General features: G+C 56.3%; 1 protein-coding gene across 1 annotated transcript in view; it reads right to left on the reverse strand.

The window, feature by feature from the left end:
• The window catches only part of CERK (ceramide kinase), a gene marked incomplete at its 5' end in the record, with an annotated part of 47045 nt that extends 25519 nt beyond the window's left edge, over positions 1-21526 (reverse strand). The window contains one exon of the mRNA XM_082851043.1: positions 21394-21526. Within this exon, the coding sequence (XP_082707169.1) occupies positions 21394-21526 (133 nt within the window). The remainder of the gene's footprint in view (positions 1-21393) is intronic.
• Positions 21527-22735: the final 1209 nt, after the last annotated feature.

Consider the following 22735-nt stretch of genomic DNA (forward strand, 5'->3'; position numbering starts at 1 on the left):
GCCGCGGCAGAGTTACTTCCAGACTAAACTGAACCTGGCCGGTGGCCAAATCGATCCCGGCAACGCATGCGGACAGAACTCACTGGCAGACGAAGGGGCCCAGAGCACGGCTGGCCGCCTCGCCCCACAGCCTGGCCGCCCCACCTGATTCAGGCCAGTCTCTGCACACAGAAGGCACGTCCCTTGCTGACTCCCCGCTGCCCAAGCTGCTCCGGCCGCCCTCTGGAGCAGCCCTCGCGATGTGCACCCTCCTCGGGGCCACTGGGCTGCCTGTGGGTGGCCCCGTCGGAGGATCAGTGCCCGAGGCTCACGGGCGTCCCCTCTCCCTTTGTAAAGTAACAACCCAACAACCCCTTTGAAGCAAACTTCTGAGCACAATGTTCTGGGGTAGGCAGGGACCTCTGAAGCAGAGGAGGGCTCGAAAGCCGCCCGACCCCCTGGGAGCCTCCCTGGCCCAGGCCCCCCAGTCTGCACCTCTCTGCGGTGGGCCAGCCCATCACGTAGGGTTTGAGCAGCGCGCGCGGGCTCCAGCCACTGATGCCGGCGCCTCCCCTCCCAACATGCTAGACGTTGGCCAACGTCTCCCGAAGGCGGGGCGCCGACTGAGAGCCACCAGCTTGCGCCCACAGGGTTCGCGCGAACCCTTAGCAACGCTTCTCTACACAGAGAGCGGGGGGCAAACTGAGCCCAGGCCTGGGGCCACAGGGGACAGGCGGACACCTGTCCTGTTGACCCTGACCACGCCCGCGTCACAGAGCCCCAGGAGTGCACCTGGCCAGTCACGTCCACGTCCCACAGGTGCCTCACACCCAAGCGCCTACATCTAAACCCATGTCTTCTACTCCCCCACCCCCCCCTCCTGCATCCCCCAGCCCAGTGAAGGGTGCTCTGTCCCAGGCTCGCGTGCCCAGCAAGCCAGGCTCCTCTCCAACTCGGGCGGTTGCCAGCCGTCCTGCTGGGGTTCATTCCCCCAATGAGCCACAGACAAGTGTGAATGTGGCTCTGCTCTGCCTGGACCTTTCAGTGTCCACCCGCTGCCACTCAGCACGCGGGATAATTCAACACCCCAGGCTGGGAACGCGGTTACCCGTGCCCTTCCGCCCCTGCCCCCCTTCCACCCCTGCCCACCTTCCTGGCAAAGCCGGCGGGGAAGGGGGTGGCTACCTCCTTGCAGGGGCTGCTGCCCCCCACTTGATCTCATTCTAACTCCCACGCCTACACCTGCCCTGATCAGACAAGTCTTTGTTTTAACTGCTGGATAATAAACCCCACATACATACGCAGGCCGACAACAGAACTTGGAGATTTTCAACCAAAGTCCAGCCAAACTATAAGCCGCCCTGCAGGAGCGTCACAACCTCACGGGCAGCATTTATAAGATCCTCCCTGCTACACTAAATTACTAAACCAAAGTGACTTTTTCTGGGTGATTTTTTTAACATTCCTGAGATGAAAAAGGGAGTCCACCTGGGCAGTGGCCACCCTGGGAACAAACGGAGCACTGGGCACCCCCACGGCAGATCCCCGACCAGGAGCCAGCCCTCCATCCTCTCTGGGACTGAGCCAGGGGAAGAGGACTGGGGCTCCCTCCGCCTCCCTTCACGCTGGGGTGAGATCACACGAGAGGCAGAAGACTCCCGAGGCCCCCCAAGCCAGGCAGGAGCCCCCGGCCCGAGCTCCAGGTTTCAGGCGCCGCTCGGATTCAGTGACCCTCCCAGGCTGGCAGTGCCCACTCTGCGTCACAGAGGGTCTCGGGCTTACAAGCCCTGCCACTGTGGGATCCCCAAGGTTCAAGAGAACAATGGAACACACCAAGCGTCCTAAGTGCCACCGTTACCGAACCAGGCTCGTCCTGCCACACACACAGCAAGCCAAACGCGGACACGCCGAGGTCAGCGGCAGACAAAGGTTTACTTCCAAGGCAGCCACGCGAGGAGGCAGGAGAACAAGCCTCGTGTGCGCCTCCCCGAAGGCCAGGGGCTGGGGTGTCTTTGGGACAAAGCAGCAGGGCAGCCGGGGAAGGGGGAGCGTGGGGGAAGGTGATGGGGTAAAGGTGTGTCATCGTGTGCAGGCTTGTAACAAGGCCACCGGCCTCTGCACAGTCAGAAACGGGGCGCTGAGCGCCACCTGAGGGTGAAGTTCGCGGCCCCGTGATGTTGAAAGGTCAGCAAGCAGACACAGACACGGCCCAGCTGGAGGGTCGGTGCACCTGTCTAGTCTCAGCCAGGTCAGCTGGAGCCAGACAGAGCTGATTCCAAGTTTCAGAAAACAAGTCGGGCAAACCTCTTACTATTTACGCTCTGTACTGCTTGGAGTACGTGCAAGTCTGAAAACGACCTTAATCAGTGGAGGCAGGTGCAATGGATCTGATGCAGAACCCACGGCTTCAGCAGCTGACATCCCCACTGCCTGCCTGCCTGCCAACACAGACTCCCTCCCTCTCTGACTGCACGCCCCGTGGGGCTTCTCTCCCGGCTCTGCGTGTGTGTATCCGTGTGTATCTGTGTGCGCATGTGTGTATCCGTGTGTGTATCCAGGTGTGTATAGCTGTGTGCGTGTGTGTATCTGTGTGTGTATCCATGTGCGTGTGTATGTGTGTGTGTGTATCTAGGTGTATCTGTGTGTGTGTATCCGTGTGTGTGCGTATCCGTGTGTGTGTGTGGCTGGGGAAGGCAGGGGCCGAGCACACCCTGTGCCACAGCTTGGTCCTGGCAGAGCAACCCTCTGGGTTCTACGGGACACCCTGTGGCTTCAGCTGGTCCCACCCATCCAGCTCTGACCGGCGTCTCCTAACTCTTCCCCAGGCCCCCTCACCTGGACTCACTGCCCACCCTTGTGTGCCAGCTGTGATGGAGGGCTCCACAGAACCACCAAGAAAACCAACCCACCGCAAGATGGCTTGGACGTAACTTCCACAAAAATATTCTCCTGTCTTCTCAAACCGGTTACTCCAAGAATTTGTTGCCACACCTCTGAGCACATAAGTCACCAAAGAGTTTTAATCACAGGCAGCACAGTCCCCACAGGGTATGTAGTTTACAAGCGCATCCCGGGGACACACTGACCCAGTGCCACGAGGCAGCAACTCACGCTGGTCCTTGGAAAGGATGCTTACAATGTGAGGGGCAAGCTGACGAGGCTCTGAGAACTTGCGTCCCGTCACCGTCTGAAGGGTCTTAAACACTTAAAAGAGAAAATCTCATCATGCGAGCAAACAAAACGTGCTCTGTGCCGCCTTCCAGGTGCCCAGCAGGCAGCGCCAGGCACGCTCCCCACACACCTTCCCCAGGTCCCCTCGAGTGGGCAGCAGGCGCTGTGCTGGGTGCACACCACAGGGACGCTGAAAACATCCATCCCGGGAGTGCTCTGTCCTCGTTCTAATGTGGTTTCAGTTACTCCTGGTCCTGAAGACTCAATTTGGAATCCAACAGAAACAAACTGTTTTATTACCCTCTACAGACATTACAAATTTTGAGAAACAAAAGGCAATTTGGCCATAAAACAAAGAGCTAAAGAGACGCCACGCATTAATGACAAGGCTACCCTTGCACGGAGCACCGTGTATTACCGCCATGATAAAAGTATTAAAAAGAAAAGGAAGCACAGAAAAAGAACCATTTGTGTCCAAAGAGTTAAAATGCAGTAACGTGGTCTTCCGGGAGACGGAGGACGGTGAGTGTGTTTGTAGTGAAGAGGACGCAGGGAAAACACAGCCGCAGGACAAAAACACACGCTGCTCACTAGAAGTGCTTTCTTGCTTCTCTCCTTCCCTAATTGGGATATTAAATTGCATTTGGTACAATATTAAAGTTTAGGATATGGGTGATTAAAGTATAGTTTAGGAGAATTTTTTAAGTTTAAAATTGAAATTTTAAGTAGCACCAACTTTTGCAATGTTATAAAAGCTGAGCAGATTCGAAATAAAGACAAATATAGAAGAGGCAATCTTTTGATAAAATTAGGAAAAAAACATAAAATTTGAATACCTACTTGATATTTTTATTTTATACTATTAAACATCTTATAAACCCAACCTCCAGCTATGACGCTCATTTTGGTCATTTTATTCACTGATAACAATAAATCCTGCAACTTACCTGACACATTCCAAAGAAGTAAAGCATTTATAAGGCTTTACTGGAATGTATGGTCACAGATAACTTGCTTGGGATGTAAAGTAAGCATGTTGTAACCACACACTCTCTCGGGGACCCCCTCGGTCCCTCAGCCAGGCCGCCAGCTCCCAGCCTTGCTCCCTTTTCTGGGAATGGTCTGTCTATACACCAGGTACCCTGTGCCCACACACACGCCAGACACACACACACACCCAGATGCACACACACCCAGATGCACACATGCCAGATACACACACACAGCCAGATGCACACACACACCCAGATGCACACACACCCAGATGCAAACATACACACCACATACACGCCAGAGTTACACACACACACAGAGATACACAGATACACACACACGCCACATACACACACACACACCCAGATGCACACACGCCAGATACACACACACCCAGATGCACACACAGCCAGATACACACACACCCAGATGTACACACACACACCACATACACACATGCCAGAGATACACACACACACCCAGATACATACACACATGCTACATACACACACACACCCAGATACACTCCCCCAGATACACACACACACCCAGATACACACACACACACCACATACACACACGCCAGATACACACACCACATACACACACACCAGATACACACACACACACACACACACACACACACGGCCACCTGACTGGCCAGGGACTTTCTGCTTCCCAGCCGAAACCCCATCTCCTCGGGGAGGCCTCCAGGTCCCCCCTCACCAGTGTGTCAGCCTGGCCTGCAGTCACTTTTCTGCCCCCTACTAGGTGGCATCTCCCTGAGGGTGGTCTTACTTGTTCCATTCAGAGCTGTGTGTGTCCCCACCGGTCACCTCCCACAGGGCCTGGCCAACCCGAGTCCAGCTCTGGTCTCCACGTGTCACGCTTTGTCACATGAGTACGCCGGCTTTACGGCAGGCATAATAATAGTAATAATAATAACTGCCGCTTGTGAGGCCCACTTCGTGCTACATGTAGACGCTCGTGATCCTCACACACAACCCAGAAGGTAAATATGACCCTCGCTAGACAGACGGACTCACAGAAGACGTTCCAGATCCTCATTCTACGGAAGCCTGGAGGTCAAAGAACTCGTCCAAGCCACCGGCAGGCCAGGACTCGCTGCTGGCAAATCTGTCAAAAAACGTTTCCCGTCAGGCAGAGGTTCAAGAGAGCCTGCCAAACCCGAACACCAAGGGGGAACCGAGGCAGGGGCGCGTCCCCTGCACCCACAACCAAGGGCCCCCCTCAACTCCAGTGTGCACGACGGGCAACCAAGTGTGGACGCTGACAGCCACAGACCCACTCAGAAACTGGCGAAGAAAAAGACCTTTCTTTCCAAAAAACAAACAATAACCAAGCAGCCATGTAGGGCAAACAGTTGGAATATCTTTAATTTTGAAGGACTTAAGCTTTCACTTACAAGAATATCCTTATCAATAGTATATCAGGATAGGTCATTTTATTAGGTTTTGCACATTTTATAAAACCACACTCTAAATAATTTTGATTTCTCCTTAGAATGCGGCTCAGGTGAGTTGGAACTGCCGACTGGATGACTAAGGCCAACCCCTCTTCTTTCACTTTCAGATCCTGTGGCCAAACTTGAATGTGCCTCTCTCTGTGTCTCAGTTCAGTTTCAGCATTAATTTTTCTAATAATAAAGCAATCTATTTTAAGGGCCATTACCACCGGTTCAAATATAATTGTCACAAACTCAAGAAAAAAAAAAGTTCTCATGCAGTAGAATCCTTTCCAAAAATGGACTGAAATTTGGTAACCAAACCTGGGCTGGAAGTTTCAAGGCTTTTGCTGACAAGAGATGCGATTCTTCTGTGCTCCCCTCCCCAAGGAGTGCGACTGTGCCTCGTGTGACAGGCAGTTACCCTCCCACAAGGGTGGTGACCGAAGGGCCACCGTGTTCCAGAGAAACCACGGGCAATGCCCGCGGGACAGGGCGCCCACACTGCAGGCCCGCAGCTCTCCCGGGACAGCTAAGGACTCCGGCCGCTGTCACCACCGTTCTCGGTTCTGTTCTAGCCTTTTCAGTGCTCACTGTGACCCACGCACGCTGAGTGTGCTTCATGGCTGTGACTCGGGGGGAGAAAAGTCCCTGCTGTCTGTCAATCTGCTTATCTTACAAGTTCGTGGACAGCCGAGCGCACAGTGGCCTCTGTTCCCCCAGGAGACCGACCGCCCGTTGTGTCAGTGCACACGTACCCCGTGCTGGTGGTGAGGTGGCCAGGGTCCCACAGACATCGAGGAGGCCAAGGGCAACCAGAGCAAAGACAAGTTCACAGTCAAGGGCACTACTCTGCTCCCAGGACACGTCATCCACGTGAGAGGGATCACACGGGACAGGACAGGGCAGGTCCCCACGGAGCACCTGATGCATCGTGTCACAGCCTAAGACGCACGTCCACGGGAACTAGACGGCGATGAGGCCAGAGAGAAAAGCCAGGGTGCTGGCAGCCACGCAGCCCCACCCCAGGGCACCAGCACCGGGGCCCATTCCCCGAGAAAGAGCCCGAGGGTCTGAGGTCACACCGCCCGACCCCCTGAGTCATTACGCAGGTGAAACGCGCCTCCCGGCAGCTCAGCTGCCCGAACACGTGGGGTAGGAGCAGAGCGCTCCCGGGTGAGAGCTCGCCGTGGAAAGGAAGACCAGGGAGCCCTGCTGCCCTCAGCTCACCACCTCGCAGAGTCCAGAAACACCGCGCAAAAAACAAATTCACTGGACCGTGGTCACCGTGCTCACACTGCCCCGCCATCCCCGCCTGCCCCATCCACGCCAGCGTGCCGCTCTCATCTGCTACACGACACCATCACGTCCGGTGGGCAAAGCTGGGCTGCAACCTTCCAGACCCGACCCACAGATCCACGTCAGGGCTGAAGGCAGACGCTGCCCTTTCCCGAGGCGCCCTCGGCGGCGAGCGCGGCACACCTTCTCCAAGGCCCTGCGGGGCGGGGGCCCTCCCTCCACTCATCAATACCTGCTCCGGTTTGACAATGAGAGTCCGGAGAGCAGGCCGGCGCCACGAGAGACCCCACACGCCCGAGTCACATCACGATCACTTAGTGACCACACGGCCACACTGTCCCGGCACCTGGGGGAGCAGCGTCCCAGGCCCAGCAGACGACAGGTTTTGCATGTGATCGGGGAGGAGGGGAGGGGTCACGGGTGGAGGTCCCCTTGGGAGGCAGCGGGGGGCCCACAGGCCCGGCTGGTTTCAGAGGCACCCGCGCGCCAGCTACCGCTCCCCGCGGACAGAACCCCACGGCCCGCTGGGGCAGGTCGCCGACGCCCCTGCTGGACAGACGAGCAAGCTAAGGCACCGAGTGGGGGGACCTGCTGGTCGCCGACGAGCCAGGACAGAGGCCAGCGGGCGGGGCTTGTGCCCGGCTGGGTGAGCCGCCCCTGCGCCCGCTGCCTCCCCACTCAGCGGCCTGCCCCGGGCGCCTCCACGTGAGGCCTTAGGTGAAAGGATCTTCGAGGCTGGATTATGTGACATCACTGCCACCCGCGATACCAATTCAGAACAGGAAAAGGCCACAGGAGAGGGACAGACTTAAGTGGCTTCACAAGAAGGGAAGAATTTGGATTTCCAACGAGAGAGGCATTTGGAGGACTAAACCTACAGACGGGTTTTCCATCTCTCTTCGAGCATTACACATTTTCTCCTGCAGCATAAATGTCCCAAAGTACTTCTCCACTCTGAGACGTGTGCCCGAGACCTCGCCACCAAGACAACAAACCACGGTTTCGAGCACCTGCCACCTGCCACGGCCCGTGACGGCAGGTCCACACCTGCCCCAAATCCCGCGGGCGCGACGGAGGGGAGCACGGGGACTGACAGGCGGACGCTGGGTAAGCACCCTCCCCCTCTGTGTGTCCACACGCCCCACTAGACATTTCTAGAACAGTTTTCCAATTTCAGTCAAAACAGGCAAATCTTGAAGGTAGCTACTTCTCAGGTACCCTACCCAACCCAGGCAACCCCCAATGGCTTTTCTCATATAGGAAAAAATCTGTCTTCTAACTCCACAGAAATGGGAAATTCGTCCGGCAGCTTGACGTTTCAAGATCGTGTTCTCGAAGCTGCACAAGGCGGTGGGCGGGTGGCACCCAAGCGCCCCGACCACCTGGAGGCCACAGTCCTGATCACAGCACACGGGCGACATCGCTCAGGGATACGCCCGAAGCTTGGATATTTTGTGTGAAATCTCCTGATTTAAAACGTTGACTACAATTTGAAAAGGAAAAGAAAACCTCACTGGACAAGTCAAAAAATATCTATGGACCAAATCTGGGCCAAATTTAGCCCAAGGGCGACCCGTCAGCAACCCCCTACAGACAACCCCCCCTACAGACAATCTGTAGTTACGCTGACCCTGCGGATCACAAGTAACACTGTATCACCCATAATGGCGAACATTTCACCCAGTCTAGCCTGACACACACAACAAGTTTAAGTAAAATTAGATTCCTATCACTTTGGAAACAAAGTTGGAAACAAACCAGCATAGCTCCTCGTCGATTTTTTACGAGCTCTGTAAGGCTACGCGGCTGCCACTCCAAGGTTATCTGTCTAGAAGAAGAATGGCAAGTCCTACAGATTTATCAACAGCAGGTCACGTTTCTATTAGAACAATAATTGCTTCCACCGAATGATCTAGGTTAATAATTATATTTCCATTTGTAACTGTTTCGTATTGGGTTTTTGTCTGTTTGTTTTGTTTCTGGCCACACCACACAGCATGCAGGATGTCAGTTCCCCGACCAGGGATCTAACCCGTGCCCCCTGCAGTGGAATCGCAGAGTCTCAACCACTGGACCGCCAGGGAAGTCCCTTACTGGTTTATTTCAGTAACACAAGAATTTCAAACAAAACTGTAAGTCTATCCTAGTTACTTTAGCTCCAAAGTTCCTGATGCTCAGATGAGGTGCTGGCCAATTATAATTTACTTGATCCAGTACAATGTGACCTTTGACCCTTGTCTGCACACCCACAGTGGCCAGCACGTCACCAGGACACCAGCCTGGGAGGGAACCTGGTGTGCGTGTCCCATGTGCTGCAGGGGCCCTGACCGTCTGTCCACCACTGCAGCTCTGGCAGCTACCCGGGGATGCTCACAGGAGGAACCCGCCTCCCCAGCAGCCTCCTACCTTTTCATCTCTTCTGACCCGAAGTCGAGCCTGGCTCACAGGCCCACCTTTCCTCACTCCGGCCTGACAGCAGTCCCCACTGTTGACCAGAAGGACCGACAGTGGATCCAGAGAAGCCAAGGCTGGAACTGGGCCCTGGCGCTTCCCAGCTGTGTGACCTTGGGCAAATGCCTGGCATCTCTGTGCTGAGTTACCTTCTCCGTAAAATGGGGACACGTGAGAATGAAAGGATCCTCACCTAAAGTGCTGAGAAGAGGGCCTGGTGCCTGGCCGCACCCACGTGTGTTAGCTGTTCTTAGCGCACTCCATGGCAGGGGGCAGGTAACATCTCTTACTATGACTCGGGTGCACGGGGCTAAGTGTCCTGAGAGGTAATCCTGTCCGGGACACTCTATCCCCTTAGGCTCAAGAAACTCCAGAAGGTGGCGAGTGCCAGGTGGCATGCTCACCAGCCAGGGGCTGTACAGGCCTAGGAGGGAAGCATGGGATCTACAGAAAAGGGCAGCTGAGGGCGTTCAGATAAGGGACCCGGGATCAGAGGAAGAGGGAGGGCACCAGGCACTTTTCTTAGGAAAAGCGGCCCGACCAGTTTAGCCATTTATAGTCAGGTTTACAGGGAGAAGCAGCGGACGGGGGGGCTGGCAGGGCAGGCCAGGGGCCCACCTGGAGCCCCACGGGCTCTCTGTGGGCTCAATCAGTGTCCAGCTCAGTTGAGTCTATTTTTAAACCTTTCTAGATCATCCCAGGCACAAAATCTTTGGCATCTTTAGGTCCTAAAATATTTCAAGATGTACTTTTCTCTTAGAAGATATTCAATTATCAGGTATATAGTGGTTTATGCTAAACCTTAACACACGTGAGTCACCAAGGCTCATGAGTAAACATTAAAAGCCCAGGCACTGCTCCCGAAGCTGCCCCACCATGCTCCACTCACGTGCTCAGCGCTGCTACGGGCCCACCTAGCTTCAGACAGGGAGGCGGTGCCGGGACAAAAACCCCGCCCTCTGGCAGGTAACGGTCGGATGTGGGGAGGCTTCTGAGAAACGATGAAGTTGATATACGTGTTTTATCAACTTATCCAGAGTCATAAATGCTATGGAAAAGGCAGCGGAGCAGGTCCACGGGGCTGGGGGCTGCAGGGGGACGGGATGCCTCATGGACAAAGGCTGATGGCAACCTAGGAGCTGGGCAAAGGCCCTGGGGCACGCGCATCCCTGCGGAGCTTCAGGACAGGCAGAGGCCAGTGGGGCTGGAGCAGAGGGAGCTAAGTACCACGGAGGTGGAGGCGGTGCCGGAGCCCAGGAGGGCCGCAGTCCAGGCAGCCCCAGGCAGGGAGGAGCGGCTCGGGAGGCTCACCGCCTTGGACTCTCATCTAAGATGCCTCACGGCTCCTGGCGCCCCTGCTGAGCTGTCAGTTGAGGCACAGACAGTACAAGGAGTCAGGAGCGAGTGTTTCCGTGGACCCAGACCTCTGAGGCAGCACCGCTTCTGGCAAATGAGCCCAAAGCCCCGGCCCTCGGACCCCCTTCCATGGAACATTCTCTATCAGGCCTCCCAGGGCCCTTGGGTACCAGGGCAGACCCGCTGCAGGCCTGGCACCGTCCTCCCAGGCCCCCAAGACGCCACGCACACCTGGGCCAAGGGGTCCCCGGGAAGGAGGGAGCCGGGCGTGCTCTGGATGGAGGCCTGGGAATCAGCGGCTTCGCGGATCGGGTGCGGTCTGATGTCCACTGGTTTCCTGAGAAAGGCTGCACAAGGCGTGTGGCCAGAGAGGAAGACGAGCCGCAGGGACTGCTGGGGCCACAGGCTGGCGGGCAGGGCGGGCGGCCCGTTTCCAGCCAGGAGCTGCTGCTCGCACACAGGCACACGTGCACATGCTCCTGCAGTCTCTCACATGCACCTGTGCACACACTCACACACGTGCACCTTCCCGTTGAATGGGGCGTGGAGACAGGATGCAGACATCACACTGCTGACAGTTCGCTGTCGTCCCCACGTGAAGAAATGTCATCAACACCGTCCGGAAAGATAAGGCATCACCGTGTCCTCCTGACCCCAAACCCATAAACCAGAGCAGCTCCCGCCCGTCCTGAAACAGTCCTGCCTAAGAGGGACTCGCTACCACCTTTGTCGCACTTTGGCCTTTGACCCTGGCCACTGCAGGGAGAGCCCAGCAGTCCTGGAGCACCAGCGGCCTAGCGACCTGGCCAAGCGTCCGGCTCCAGGTGGCCCCCGGCCCTGCCGCCCTCAGGGTTCTGCTCCATCAGCACCTGTGACAGGACTGGGCCTGGCCTTTCAGGAAACGCCTCTGCCACCCCTGCTCGGGACAGGGTTCTCCTCGGGTCCCCAGGCCGTAGGTTCAGGGGACAGGTTGCACTGACCCTGGACCTACGGACCGTAACCGTGGAGCCAACTCTGGCACAACTGCATTTCCACACACAGGAAACAGCCCGTCCCCGACTCCCACCTGCACAGCCACAGGCTCCTCCGACCACGTGCTACTCTGTGCAAGCATCAGCCTAGTGACCAGGGGCCTGTGTGGCAGCCCCGCCCTCGGCCGCTGGGGGCTGCAGCCAGACTGATTCCTGCTCCAAGAACCCTGCTCTCCCCCCACCTGCCTGCCAGGAAAGGCAGTGGGCGCTGCAGAAACGAACCCGGCATCCACGTCCTTGCAGGGGGTGTACCCCAGCATCTCAGCGTCCGAGCTGTGGAGCAGCCCCCCACCTGCCCCAGACTGCCGTCTCTGAAATGGGGACAACACCAGGATGGCTCCAGGGGCTATGGTGAGGATTACTCGAGGCAGTAAGCACAGCACCACCGGCACGAGAAAGTCAGCCGAGACAGACACAGTTCCGACCAGGATGAAGCAGGCGCCCGACCGCCTATCCCTCCTCTGATGGTGACCAAGAGGTCTGGACAAGATGGGAGGGAGACAGTTAACTGAAGGTGCCAAAAGCAGAGAGCAGCGGGCCAGTGGCCGGAGCAGCACCCACGCAGAAGGAGTGGCGCCCGGCAGTCTTCCAGAGCCTTCCTTTCCTCTCCAGCCCCAGCTCTGAGCCAAGCGCAGCCTGAGGTCTAGAACAGCTCGCTGGATGCAGACAGCGAACACCCACCCCTCTGTCCAGAGGAGCCAGAGCGTGGCCGGCGGGCTGGGAAGGGCCTCCTGGCCCTGCCCGTGAACTGACACACGCCGGGCTCCAGGAACAGAGGAGCCCTGGGAGCCGAACTGCCAAGTGTGCCAGCTCCCCGGCCCCGGACTCACCCCCGAGTGACAAACACCAGGGTGGCCCCCCACAGCGTGAAAAAGGCCTTGAGAGCTGGACTTATGTGGAAACCCCTCCCACGATGTGAGACCGACTTGCCGTCTGTGTACAACCAGGCTGAGCACCTGCCTAAGAAAATTCTCCAAAGGACTTTGACGGGACCCAGAGCCTTACAAAGAAATATGAAAAATGTCCAGGGTACAAAATTAATCAGTACACCAAGAACCAGAAAACGCTGACATGCCCAAGGGAAAGACAGTCCACAGACGCCCGGCCTGAGATGACCCAGATGTCGGAGGCATCAGACAAAAACTTTAACGTGGTCGGTATAACCGTGCTCGGTGAGGTACAGCTGAACATTCTTAAAATGAACGGAAAGATGACAGAAGTTCCCAGGAGAGAAAAATAAGCTATTAGAAGGAACCAAATGGAAGCTTTAAAACTGAAAGTACAGCATCTGAAATAAAACATCCACTAGCCGGGCTCAGCAGCGGAGTGCGGGGGACAGAGGGAAGCCAGTGAAGCTGGACAGGTCAGTAGGAATAATCTGTTCTGAATAACAGAGAGAAAAAATATTTTTAAAAATGCACAGGGACCTTCCGCTGCCGAGATGATGGACGAGGTGTGCTTTTCCCTGTTCCTCCACTGAGCCATGTGTCACACGAACGCAGGGAGACTCTGAAAGGTGGGAGAAGGAGGAAGCTGGCCGGGGACCTCGGGACCAGGGAAGGACAGGGTTTCCTTTTGCCTCAAGCACCTCAGATTTGAAGAATCCAGCAACCTGGAAATGCCAGTGGGTACAAACCAAAAACCCCAACAAAGAGTGCCCTCTCTGGCCAAAGGACCAGGGGGAGGACGGCCCAGTAAGACAGGAAACTTCTAGACAAGCAACAAACACACAGGAAACCTGGCCCCACGCCCACACGCCAGCAAAGTCCACCTGGGAGCCTAGATTTCCACCCTCAGGGGTGTAGGGTGGCACCAGGGTGGCGTGGCGTGAGGGAAGGCACGCAGGGAGCCAGAACTTTCATCCCAGACAGCTGGTAACGAGCCTCACTCCCCACAGGGGTCGGTAGAGACAAAGGGGGAGTGGACTTCCACCTTCACTCAGCAGTAGTGGGGTGGTGTCAGGGGAGACCTAGGGGAAAGTCAGGATTTTCACCACCACCCACCTCCACCTACCCAGGTGTCAGGAGACCCTTGGAGAGCAGGTGCGAGGCACCCCTACCCCTTCCAGCCAAGGGGGTCTCTGTGCAGGCCTAGTGGGGGGCCGGAAGTCCTAGCCCACCCAGCAGCAATGAGGAACCCCTCCCCTCCGACTGTCAACAGGGCCGAGGGGAACCTGGACTTCTTCTCCCACCTGGCAGTAACTAGTCCCCCTCTTCCCTGATGGAGCAGTGTCAGAGCAAGCTAAAAGAGGAAGTTTAAATAAGATCCAAAATTTCACAACACAGGGGCTTCCCTGGTGGTGCAGTGGTTAAGAGTCCGCCTGCCGACGCAGGGGACACGGGTTCGTGCCCCGGTCCGGGAAGATCCCACATGCCGCGGAGCGGCTGGGCCCGTGAGCCATGGCCGCTGGGCCTGTGCTCCGCAACAGGAGAGGCCACAACAGTGAGAGGTCCGCGTACCGCAAAAACAAAAACAAAAACAAACAAACAAACAAAAATTTCATAACACAGTACAAAAATGTCCAGGTTTCAATCTAAAATCAACCACCATGCCAAGAAGTAGGAAGATCCCAAAACGAGAGAAAAAAAGACAATCGCTGGATGCCAACACCGAGATGACAAAGATGTTAGGATTGTCTGACAAGGACCTTAAGGCAGCCGCTATGAAAAGGCTTCAGGAACAATTACACACCTGAAACAAATGAAGACACATAAAGACTCAGCAAAGAAAAAAAGTCTTAGCAAAGAAGTAGAAGATATAGGGACTTCCCTGGCTGTCCAGCGGTAAAGAATCCGCCTTCTAATGTAGGGAATGCGGGTTCGACCCCTGGTCGGGAAACTAAGGTCCCACATGCTGCAGGGCAACTAAGCCCATGCGCCACAGCTACTGAGCCCTCGTGCCTCAACCAGAAGGCCCGTGTGCCGCAAACTACAGAGCCCACATGCCCTGGAGCCTGTGTACCACATCTAGAGAGAAGCCCGCATGCCTCAACAAAGATCATGCAGGCCTCAACAAAGACTGCGCATGCTGCAACTAAGACGCAATGCAGCCAAAAATAAATAAAATAAATAAATGATAAATAAATCTTTAAAAAAGAAAAAAGAAATAGAAGATATAAATAAGACCCAAATGGACATTTTAGAACTGAAAAATACAGTAACCAAAACAGAAAACAAACAGGTGGACTCAACAGCAGAGCGGAGAGGCAGACGAGAGAATCAGTGAACTGGAAGATGGGACAACAGAAATGACTAAAATTGAACAGCAGAGGAAAACAGAATTAAAAACAAAACAGAAAAAGACAAAACGAACAGAACCTCAGAGACCTGTGGGATTATAATGGAGGATCCAACATGTGTGCCACTACAGTCCCAGGAGCAGAGAAGGAGAGGGGCTGAAAACGTGCTCAAAAAATAATGGCTGAAGACTTCCCAAATTTGACAAAAGGCATAACCTCAAATATGATTAATCCAAAGAAATCCAGTCCAAGACACATTACAGTCTGGATTCTGAAAATCAAGTACAAGGAAAAGAAGGTTCACATCAGCAAGAGAGAAACAACACCTTACCTACAGGTGAGAAAAGTTTGAATGACAGTGGATTTCTCCTCAGAAACCATGGAAGCCAGAAGGAAGTGGCACAATATTTTTCCAGTGCTGAAAAGAAAAGAATGGTCAACCTGGAACCTTACACCCAGCAAAAATCTCCTTCAGGGATAAAGGAGAAATTAAGATATTCTCAGACAAAGAAAAACTAAGAGAACTTGTTGCCAGCAGACCTATCATAAAAGAAAGGATGCAGGAAGTAGAAGTGAAGTGACAAGAGTCCCTGGGGGGGGGGGGGAGGAAGAAAGAACAGAGTAAGCAAAGATATGGGTAAACACAATAGGATTTCCTTCTCTTCCTGACTTTTCTAAATAATGTTTGCAGGTGGAAGAGAAAATTATAACGCTAATGTGGTTCTAAATGCATGCATAAGAAATAATTAAGACAATTTCATTATAAAACGGGAGAGTAAAGTGATGCAGAGAGGTAAGGTTTCTACACTTCACTCAAATTGGTAACATGGCAGCACCACAAGACTGGGATGAGATACGTATATATAGACCAATACTCTGGGGAACCACTCCACCTCTGTACAAAGAGGTGCGCTCAAAAACAACACTGATAGTTTACCACCATAAACAGCTAAAAGAAAAGATGAAGATATATAGACAAATCAAAATGGGATTCTAAAAAAAATTTTTAAGTAATTCACAGGAAGGCAGAGAAAAACAGAGAAACGAAAACCAGAAAACAAAAAATAAAATGGTAGACTTAAGCCCTAATATATTTACATTAAAAAGACACAGATTGGCTTAGTTAATTAAAAAACATGAGTCAACCCTAGGCAGTCTAAAGAAACTCACTTCAAATCTAATAATGTAAGCAGGCTGAAAGTGAAAGGATGGAAAAGGCGTGTGCAGCAGGAGTGGCCATGTCAACCGATAAAGCAGACTCCAGAACAAATACAACGATCAGAGACAGAGAAGGGCATTACACAACGGAAAAAGGGTCAACCAAAATGAAGACATAGCAATCCTGAACGTGAATGCACCAAACAACAGAGCAGGGAAACGCACGAGGATACATAATGGTTTAGAGCAGGGCCGGCAAACCGCAGGCCAAATGCAGCTTGCTGTCCACTTGCATAAATAAAGTTTTGTTGGCACACGGCCACGTGCATTCACTCTCATGCTGCCTACAGCAGCTTTTGTGCTAAAACAGCAGAGCTGAGAAGTTGCGACCCACAGAGCCTAAAATAATTGCTATCTGGCTTTTGAAGAAAATGTTTGCTGACCTATTTTAGAGTAACAAATAAAAGTTAACCTTGGAATCATCTCAGATTACGATATTTATGACCACGTTCGCCTACTGTTAAGTCACGTAACCTGAACATAACCGAGGCAGGTGCCTAGAGAGACAGACGGCAGGCAGGACTGCTGTTTTCCTGACATCCGCTTTCGAAACCACAAAAGCCTGTACGTCTCTTCCGACAGTGAATCACATGCAAACCTAGAATGAGAGTCTATTTTTTTTTTCTGTAACAGGTAGACAGGATTGCCATTTATTTCCTATTCAAATATACTGAGAGTCCTCCTATCACACTGTGCAGGGCATTAGCTTTACATCATCTGACACTCTCTACAGCACTTTTGACTTCCTCATGGGGCATAACTAAGACACGTCAGGGGATACTGAAACACAGGACTACAGGATCTGTGGTGTTTATGCTTTAGAGGATTCTGTAGAATTTGTGGGCTTTACACAAACCATTCAGCTTCCCAGCCACTTCCAATGGTTTCGAACCCACATCCTCCAGAGAAAAGTCAGAGTGCTGGGAGACCAAACAGCAAAGCAACCACTCCCCACCACGTTCTCCTGCCAGTGGCAGCAGTGACCCCAGGACACGCTGCATCCCACACAGCCGGAGCCCAGTCCCGAGGCAGCCTCCACTCACCATGTGGCCAGGGGCAGGCGACACCTCACCTCCCATATGCGGCCATCCACACAGGGCTGTTCAGCACCTGCCGTGCACAGGCACACGAGGAGCCCCGGGAGAATGGGGACGAGGGACACGAGGAGGGGGTCGTCAGTATCTTAACAAACACAGAAAATATAGTTTCTAAAGCCTAAACACAGTTCCTTAAGTACTTGTCTTTTTCCTTAGGACAGTTGACCAAACGTGGCAAAGTCACCAAACTATACACTTAAAATGTGTGAATTTTATTGTATGCAAATTATGCCTCAATAAAGTTGACGTTAAAAAAATCATGTTTTGGGCTTCCATGGTGGCGCAGTGGTTGAGAGTCCGCCTGCCGATGCAGGGGACGTGGGTTCGTGCCCCGGTCTGGGAAGATCCCACATGCCACGGAGCGGCTGCGCCCGTGAGCCATGGCCGCTGAGCCTGCGCGTCCGGAGCCTGTGCTCCGCAACGGAAGAGGCCACAACAGTGAGAGGCCCGCGTACCGCAAAAAAAAAAAAAAAAAAAAAAAAAAAAAAAAAAAATTCACTGTTGAAGGTTAAGACTAAGGGTGATTCTTTTTCTGTGTGCTTTTCTGTGTTTTCTAGATTTTATTAAATCAACATGAGTTACTTTTATAAGCATAAAAAACCTTTTTGTTTTAAGTATCTGTGGCTTGCCTACCTTTTGCTGGGCACTGCGTAGGGGTGTTGGGGACACTCTGTAAATATAGCAGTGATCTACCCAAGGAGAGCCCCACCAGCCCCGGGGCATCCCAGGTTCGGGGGGGGGGGGGGAGCTGCCAGAGGAAGGGGAGGATTTCCTTCAAAGGTGGAGCCTGGGCACTGCCCCACCCCACCCCCAGGTACCAACACACTCCTCCCAGCTCCAACTCTAAAGGAACACATCCAGAGTCTCTTTTCCTGAACCCCGGGGGGTACAGCCCAGATACAGTTTCACTGTTTCAAGCTGAACTAGCCCGACCCACTGTGAGAAGACTGGGTCTGGGTTTCCTGTTTTCAGTCTGCCCCACTTCCGGCCAGGCTGGCGCCCCGGAGCCTCACAGCTTCCTTAAGAGCAGCTGTTCCTGGGTCCAGACAACGCTGCCCCCTGAAATCCTGGTCCCTCCTTTGCTCTCAACTGCTGAGCCCCCTCACGGATGAAGGAGCGTGGGCCTGGATTAAAAGCCAGCTCCCTTCTGGACATTACAATCAATTGCAATCAGTTCACAACTTCCATTTTTCCTGTCTGCAAACAGGGGCGATGCTATGGAGAAACTGAGCGTGTCAGATGAAGCAGCTGCACCCGGTGCGCACGGTGGCCCCGGGGCAGGTCCCTCCTCTGTCCTTCGAAGGTGATCTCAGTTCACTCCTTACCCCACCAGTCTGTTTTTGCACAACCCTCCCCGGCCAAGCCGTAGTCCATCCCCGCCAGCAGACACGCCTGGGACTGCAGCAGGCCGGGTACTGCCACTCCGTAACTGAATCAAATGTCCCGCGTGGACGGGTTCCTGTCTCCCTGCTGCCAGTGGTGCTGTCAAGCATGCAATCACCTGACGCAGACCCCACTGCCCTGGGGGTGCCGCTATGGGAAGGCCCCGAGCTGCAGCAGCTGCGTCCCTGCACTGCTGACCCACTGCCTTCCCAGGGTGGTGGGCTGCACGGGGGCTGCCAGGGCTCCCACAGACCCGGCCCCTCCGGGGAGGGGACCAATCTCTTGCATACCAGGTCCCTGTACGAAAGGGCCTTCACGGTTTGTAAGAGTGAAGCCACCACCGTTCCCGGGAAGAGGGCAGGCAGCCGTGCCAGCGAGGGGCCACCCCAAAGCACGTCACACAAACCCGAGGCTCTGCGGACCGCAGACCATCATGGCGGCCGGCTGAGGGCAGGCGAGGAGCGACCTCCCCACCGAGACGCCCCGGACGGGTGGGGTCTGTCCAGTGTCCACATGGCTGCTGTGGCCTGAGGGAGGCCACACCACCCGGTGCACAGCAGCTGGAGTTGGACCCACCACGCCTCAAACCCGGGTTCAACCACTAGCTGGGCCGGTTTCTAAAACTCTCTATATCCGTAAAATACGGGAGAAGCTGCCCCGCAGGAATGCATCGTGCTTGAATGGGATACAGGACAGAAGCACAGTGGCTGCGCCCAAGTGCCCCACGAAACGGCAGTGCCCCATCCTTACACCGAGAGGTCCCACGAAATGGCAGCGCCCCATCCTTACGCCGAGAGGTCTACAGGAAAGCCCAAAAGCCCTCGGGGACAGGCCAGGCAGGAGGTCAGAGGATGACGTCTGAGGAGTGACATGTCTTCCCAAGGGGCCAACAGAAAGCTGGTAGAAGGGTAGAGCCTCAGACCCCCGACCACAGATAAGCTCTCTGCAGACCATGCTTCTGGTGACGCCGAGGCTAGAAAACAAGAGTCCGAGACCGCCCTTGACCTTGGCCCCAATTAACCGGCCAGCTCTGCCTCACCGCTCCCCCACCAGCAGAGCCACACAACCTCAGCGTCCGAAAGCACCCCCAGACCCATCACAGCACCCCCGACTGCCCCCAAGGCATCTGAAAGCCATCCCAAAGTCAGAACATCCACCAGAGAACACTGACCTACACACCCCTCCCCGATACTTAACAACGAAATCCCTGCTCCTGCAGTTTCAGTAACTACAAACCTGGAATTCACGTTCCCCTGGCGCTGCCCATTCAATCCAGGCAGACCCAGCCCTGCTCGCCACCACTCCCACCAGGACTAGGCCAGCAACCTCCCACCTGCAGTCCCTCCTCTGTCTGCTCTCCTCCAAGCTGCCACAGGGATCCCTTCTCCAGGTTAAGATGGATGAAGCCCTCCTGGGGTCCCCATCTCAGCCCACGCCACCCAAACAGCCCCATTTCCCCTCCCCCATCTCCCTCCATTCCTGCAGCACCCCGTGGACCTCCGGCCTTGGCACTTGTGGTCTTCCTGCAAGGACCATCTCTTCCCAATGTGCACAGGTCCCTCCAGGGCTCTGGTCCAATGCCCTCCTGCAAGTGAGGACTTCTGAGACCTCCTGCACCACAGCGACCTGCCCCCACTCTGCAGGGCTCTTCTGAGACATACACGCCCCTATGTGTTCCCCTCTTGTCTCTCCCTCTAATGGAAAATGCTCCATTGCGGCAGGGACTTTGTCACGTGCGCTGAGCAGAGGCGAGGATTACCGCCGCGCCCTTCCCGGACAGGCCCTCAATAAAAAATTGCGAAAGACAAATGAATGAGATGGAAACACACCCACACTCGCCAGCCCTGCGCTTCCTCGCCAGCCATGGACGCCTCCCCGCTTCTCACTGGCCAAAGGCGCCTCCTGTAATCCTCCTCCTCCTGCCAGGGGTCAAATGACACCTCCTTGATAAGCCTCTGCCCACCCCTCTGCCGCCGACGTCTCGGCCCTGGGAGCCGCTGGCCCCTTCTCCTTGGGGAGAGAGAGTGCCCTTTTCAGTTAAATTACACTTCTCCAAATCGGAGGGCCTCCGCAGGTCCCACGTCCAGCCTGTTGCACCAGAATTAACACCCACACCAACCCCACCAGGGAGCACATCCCAGACAGAAGATCATGAGCCTGTCTTTCACTTTACAACAGGAATTCCTGACCCCACTCTGGATCCCCGCTAACGAAAAGCATCTGTACTCGGGTTAAACTGAAACCGAGGGCGGGGTGCCGGCACTCCCTCGGGATCCATCCGTAATCAGTCTCACAATCGATCCGGATGGTGCCTTTCAGATACTTGCGGGCCGGTCACAGAGATGCGGCACCGTCCAGGCGACACCTCCCGGGCCGCAGACCTGCCCCGCCGTCACCACCCCGCGCCTCGCCCTCCGGGGTCGCATCCTCGCCGGGACCGCAGGCGCCCGGGCTCCGGCCTCCCCGCCGGCACCTCCCCCCACCCCCGCCCCCGCCCCCGCTCCGGCGCTCGCTCTTTGTCACCCCAGTCCCGGAGTGTACACACCCTCGGCGCCCGGGACTCCTCCCTGCCAGCTGCTGCCGAGACCCCGGCCCCCATCTCCGGGCCTCCGGTCCCGGGGCCCCCGCCTGCCGGCCTCCCCGCCCCCTCCTCCCCGGCCCCTCCCTGCCCCGCCACCCCGGCCGAGCCCGCGGGCCGTAGGCGACACTCACCCGCGCCGGGGGCGCCGGCTCCGGGCCCCGGACTCCGCCACCAGCGCAGCAGCGCCCGCGCGGGGTCCAGGCTCACTGCGCAGCGCTGCTGCTTCACCCACAGCACCGAGCGCAGCGGCTCCGCGGCCCCCATCGCGCCCAGCGCCCAGGGCGCCGCCGGGTCGGCCGGGCTGAGGGCGCCGGGCGCAGACGCCGAGGGGCGCCGGACCGTTAGCGGCCCCAGGAGCCCGGGTCGCGGCTGCGGCGGCGGCGGCGGCGGCAGCGTCGGCGGCGGCGGCGGCGGCGCGGGGCGGGCGGGGCGCGCGGGTGGGCGGCGCTGCGTCACCCCGTACGCAGAGCGGCCGCGGGGGACCAGGCGGGGGACGGGGAGGGCGGAGCGGGGGAGGGAGAGGGGGTCGGGCTGGGGAGGAGGGCCGGACTGGGGGGACTGAGAGGGGCTGGACGGGGGAGGGAGGACTCGGCCGGGGGAAGTGGGGCGGGGCGAGGGGACGAAGAAAGGCCGGGAGGCGGACCGGGCGAGTGGACGAGGAGGGGGACGGACGAGAGGGGTGCAGAGCCGAGGAACCAAGGCGGGGGTCTGGGCGGGGGTACCTGAGAAGGGGGCCGGGCGTGGGGGCGAGGGAGAGGAGGGAGCAGGGAACAGAGGAGGGGGAGGGGGAGGGGGAGGGGCCGGGCGATCAAGGAGGGGGCTGGGCTGGGGTCTGGCCGCGCGGACCGGGTGAGCTCGCCCGGGCGAGTCCGCAGGGCTTAGCTCTGGCCCGAGGAGGTGGCTTCCCCTTGCCGCCGATCCTGGGGTCCAGGCCGCCGTGGCCGGGGGCGTGGAGCTCAGCAGCGCCTCCCTGGTGGGTCGTCGGGACAGGCGGGGCCTCCAGGGGCGCCGAAATGCTGCCTGGGCGGTCGTGCGGGTGTGACGGAAGGCCACGGGCCTTGGGTGGGCTCCGCGCCCCACGCCTGTCCTCCTGCGGCCGCCCTGGGCAGCTTGACTTTGGGCGTCGGGCGGCATCTTGGATACCCCGTCTTCTCCTCTTGAAGGCCTGGTATGCACCCTCTGGAGGTGTGGACTGTGTTGGGGCGAGCGTGGAACTGGGCACCCTCTCCTCTGCTGATAGGCCACCCTCATGACCACCCAGGGAGGCAGGTGCTGCAGCACCCCTACACTCCTAAAGGGGCAGTTTTAGGCACTGGGGATTGAGCAGTAAGGGATGGAGCCAGCATTGGAACCAGGCAGTCTGGGTCAAAGGGCCCTGCCGGCCTGCACACCTAGGATGAGGACAGATTCCCCCTGAGGAGGCACGTCCTGATCACAGGTAGCAGAGGTGTGGCTCAGAGGCCTGCCAGGGTC

This window comes from Leucopleurus acutus (genome assembly GCF_964270905.1).
Source record: "Leucopleurus acutus genome assembly, chromosome: 11".
NCBI classification, from domain to species: Eukaryota; Metazoa; Chordata; class Mammalia; order Artiodactyla; family Delphinidae; genus Leucopleurus; species Leucopleurus acutus.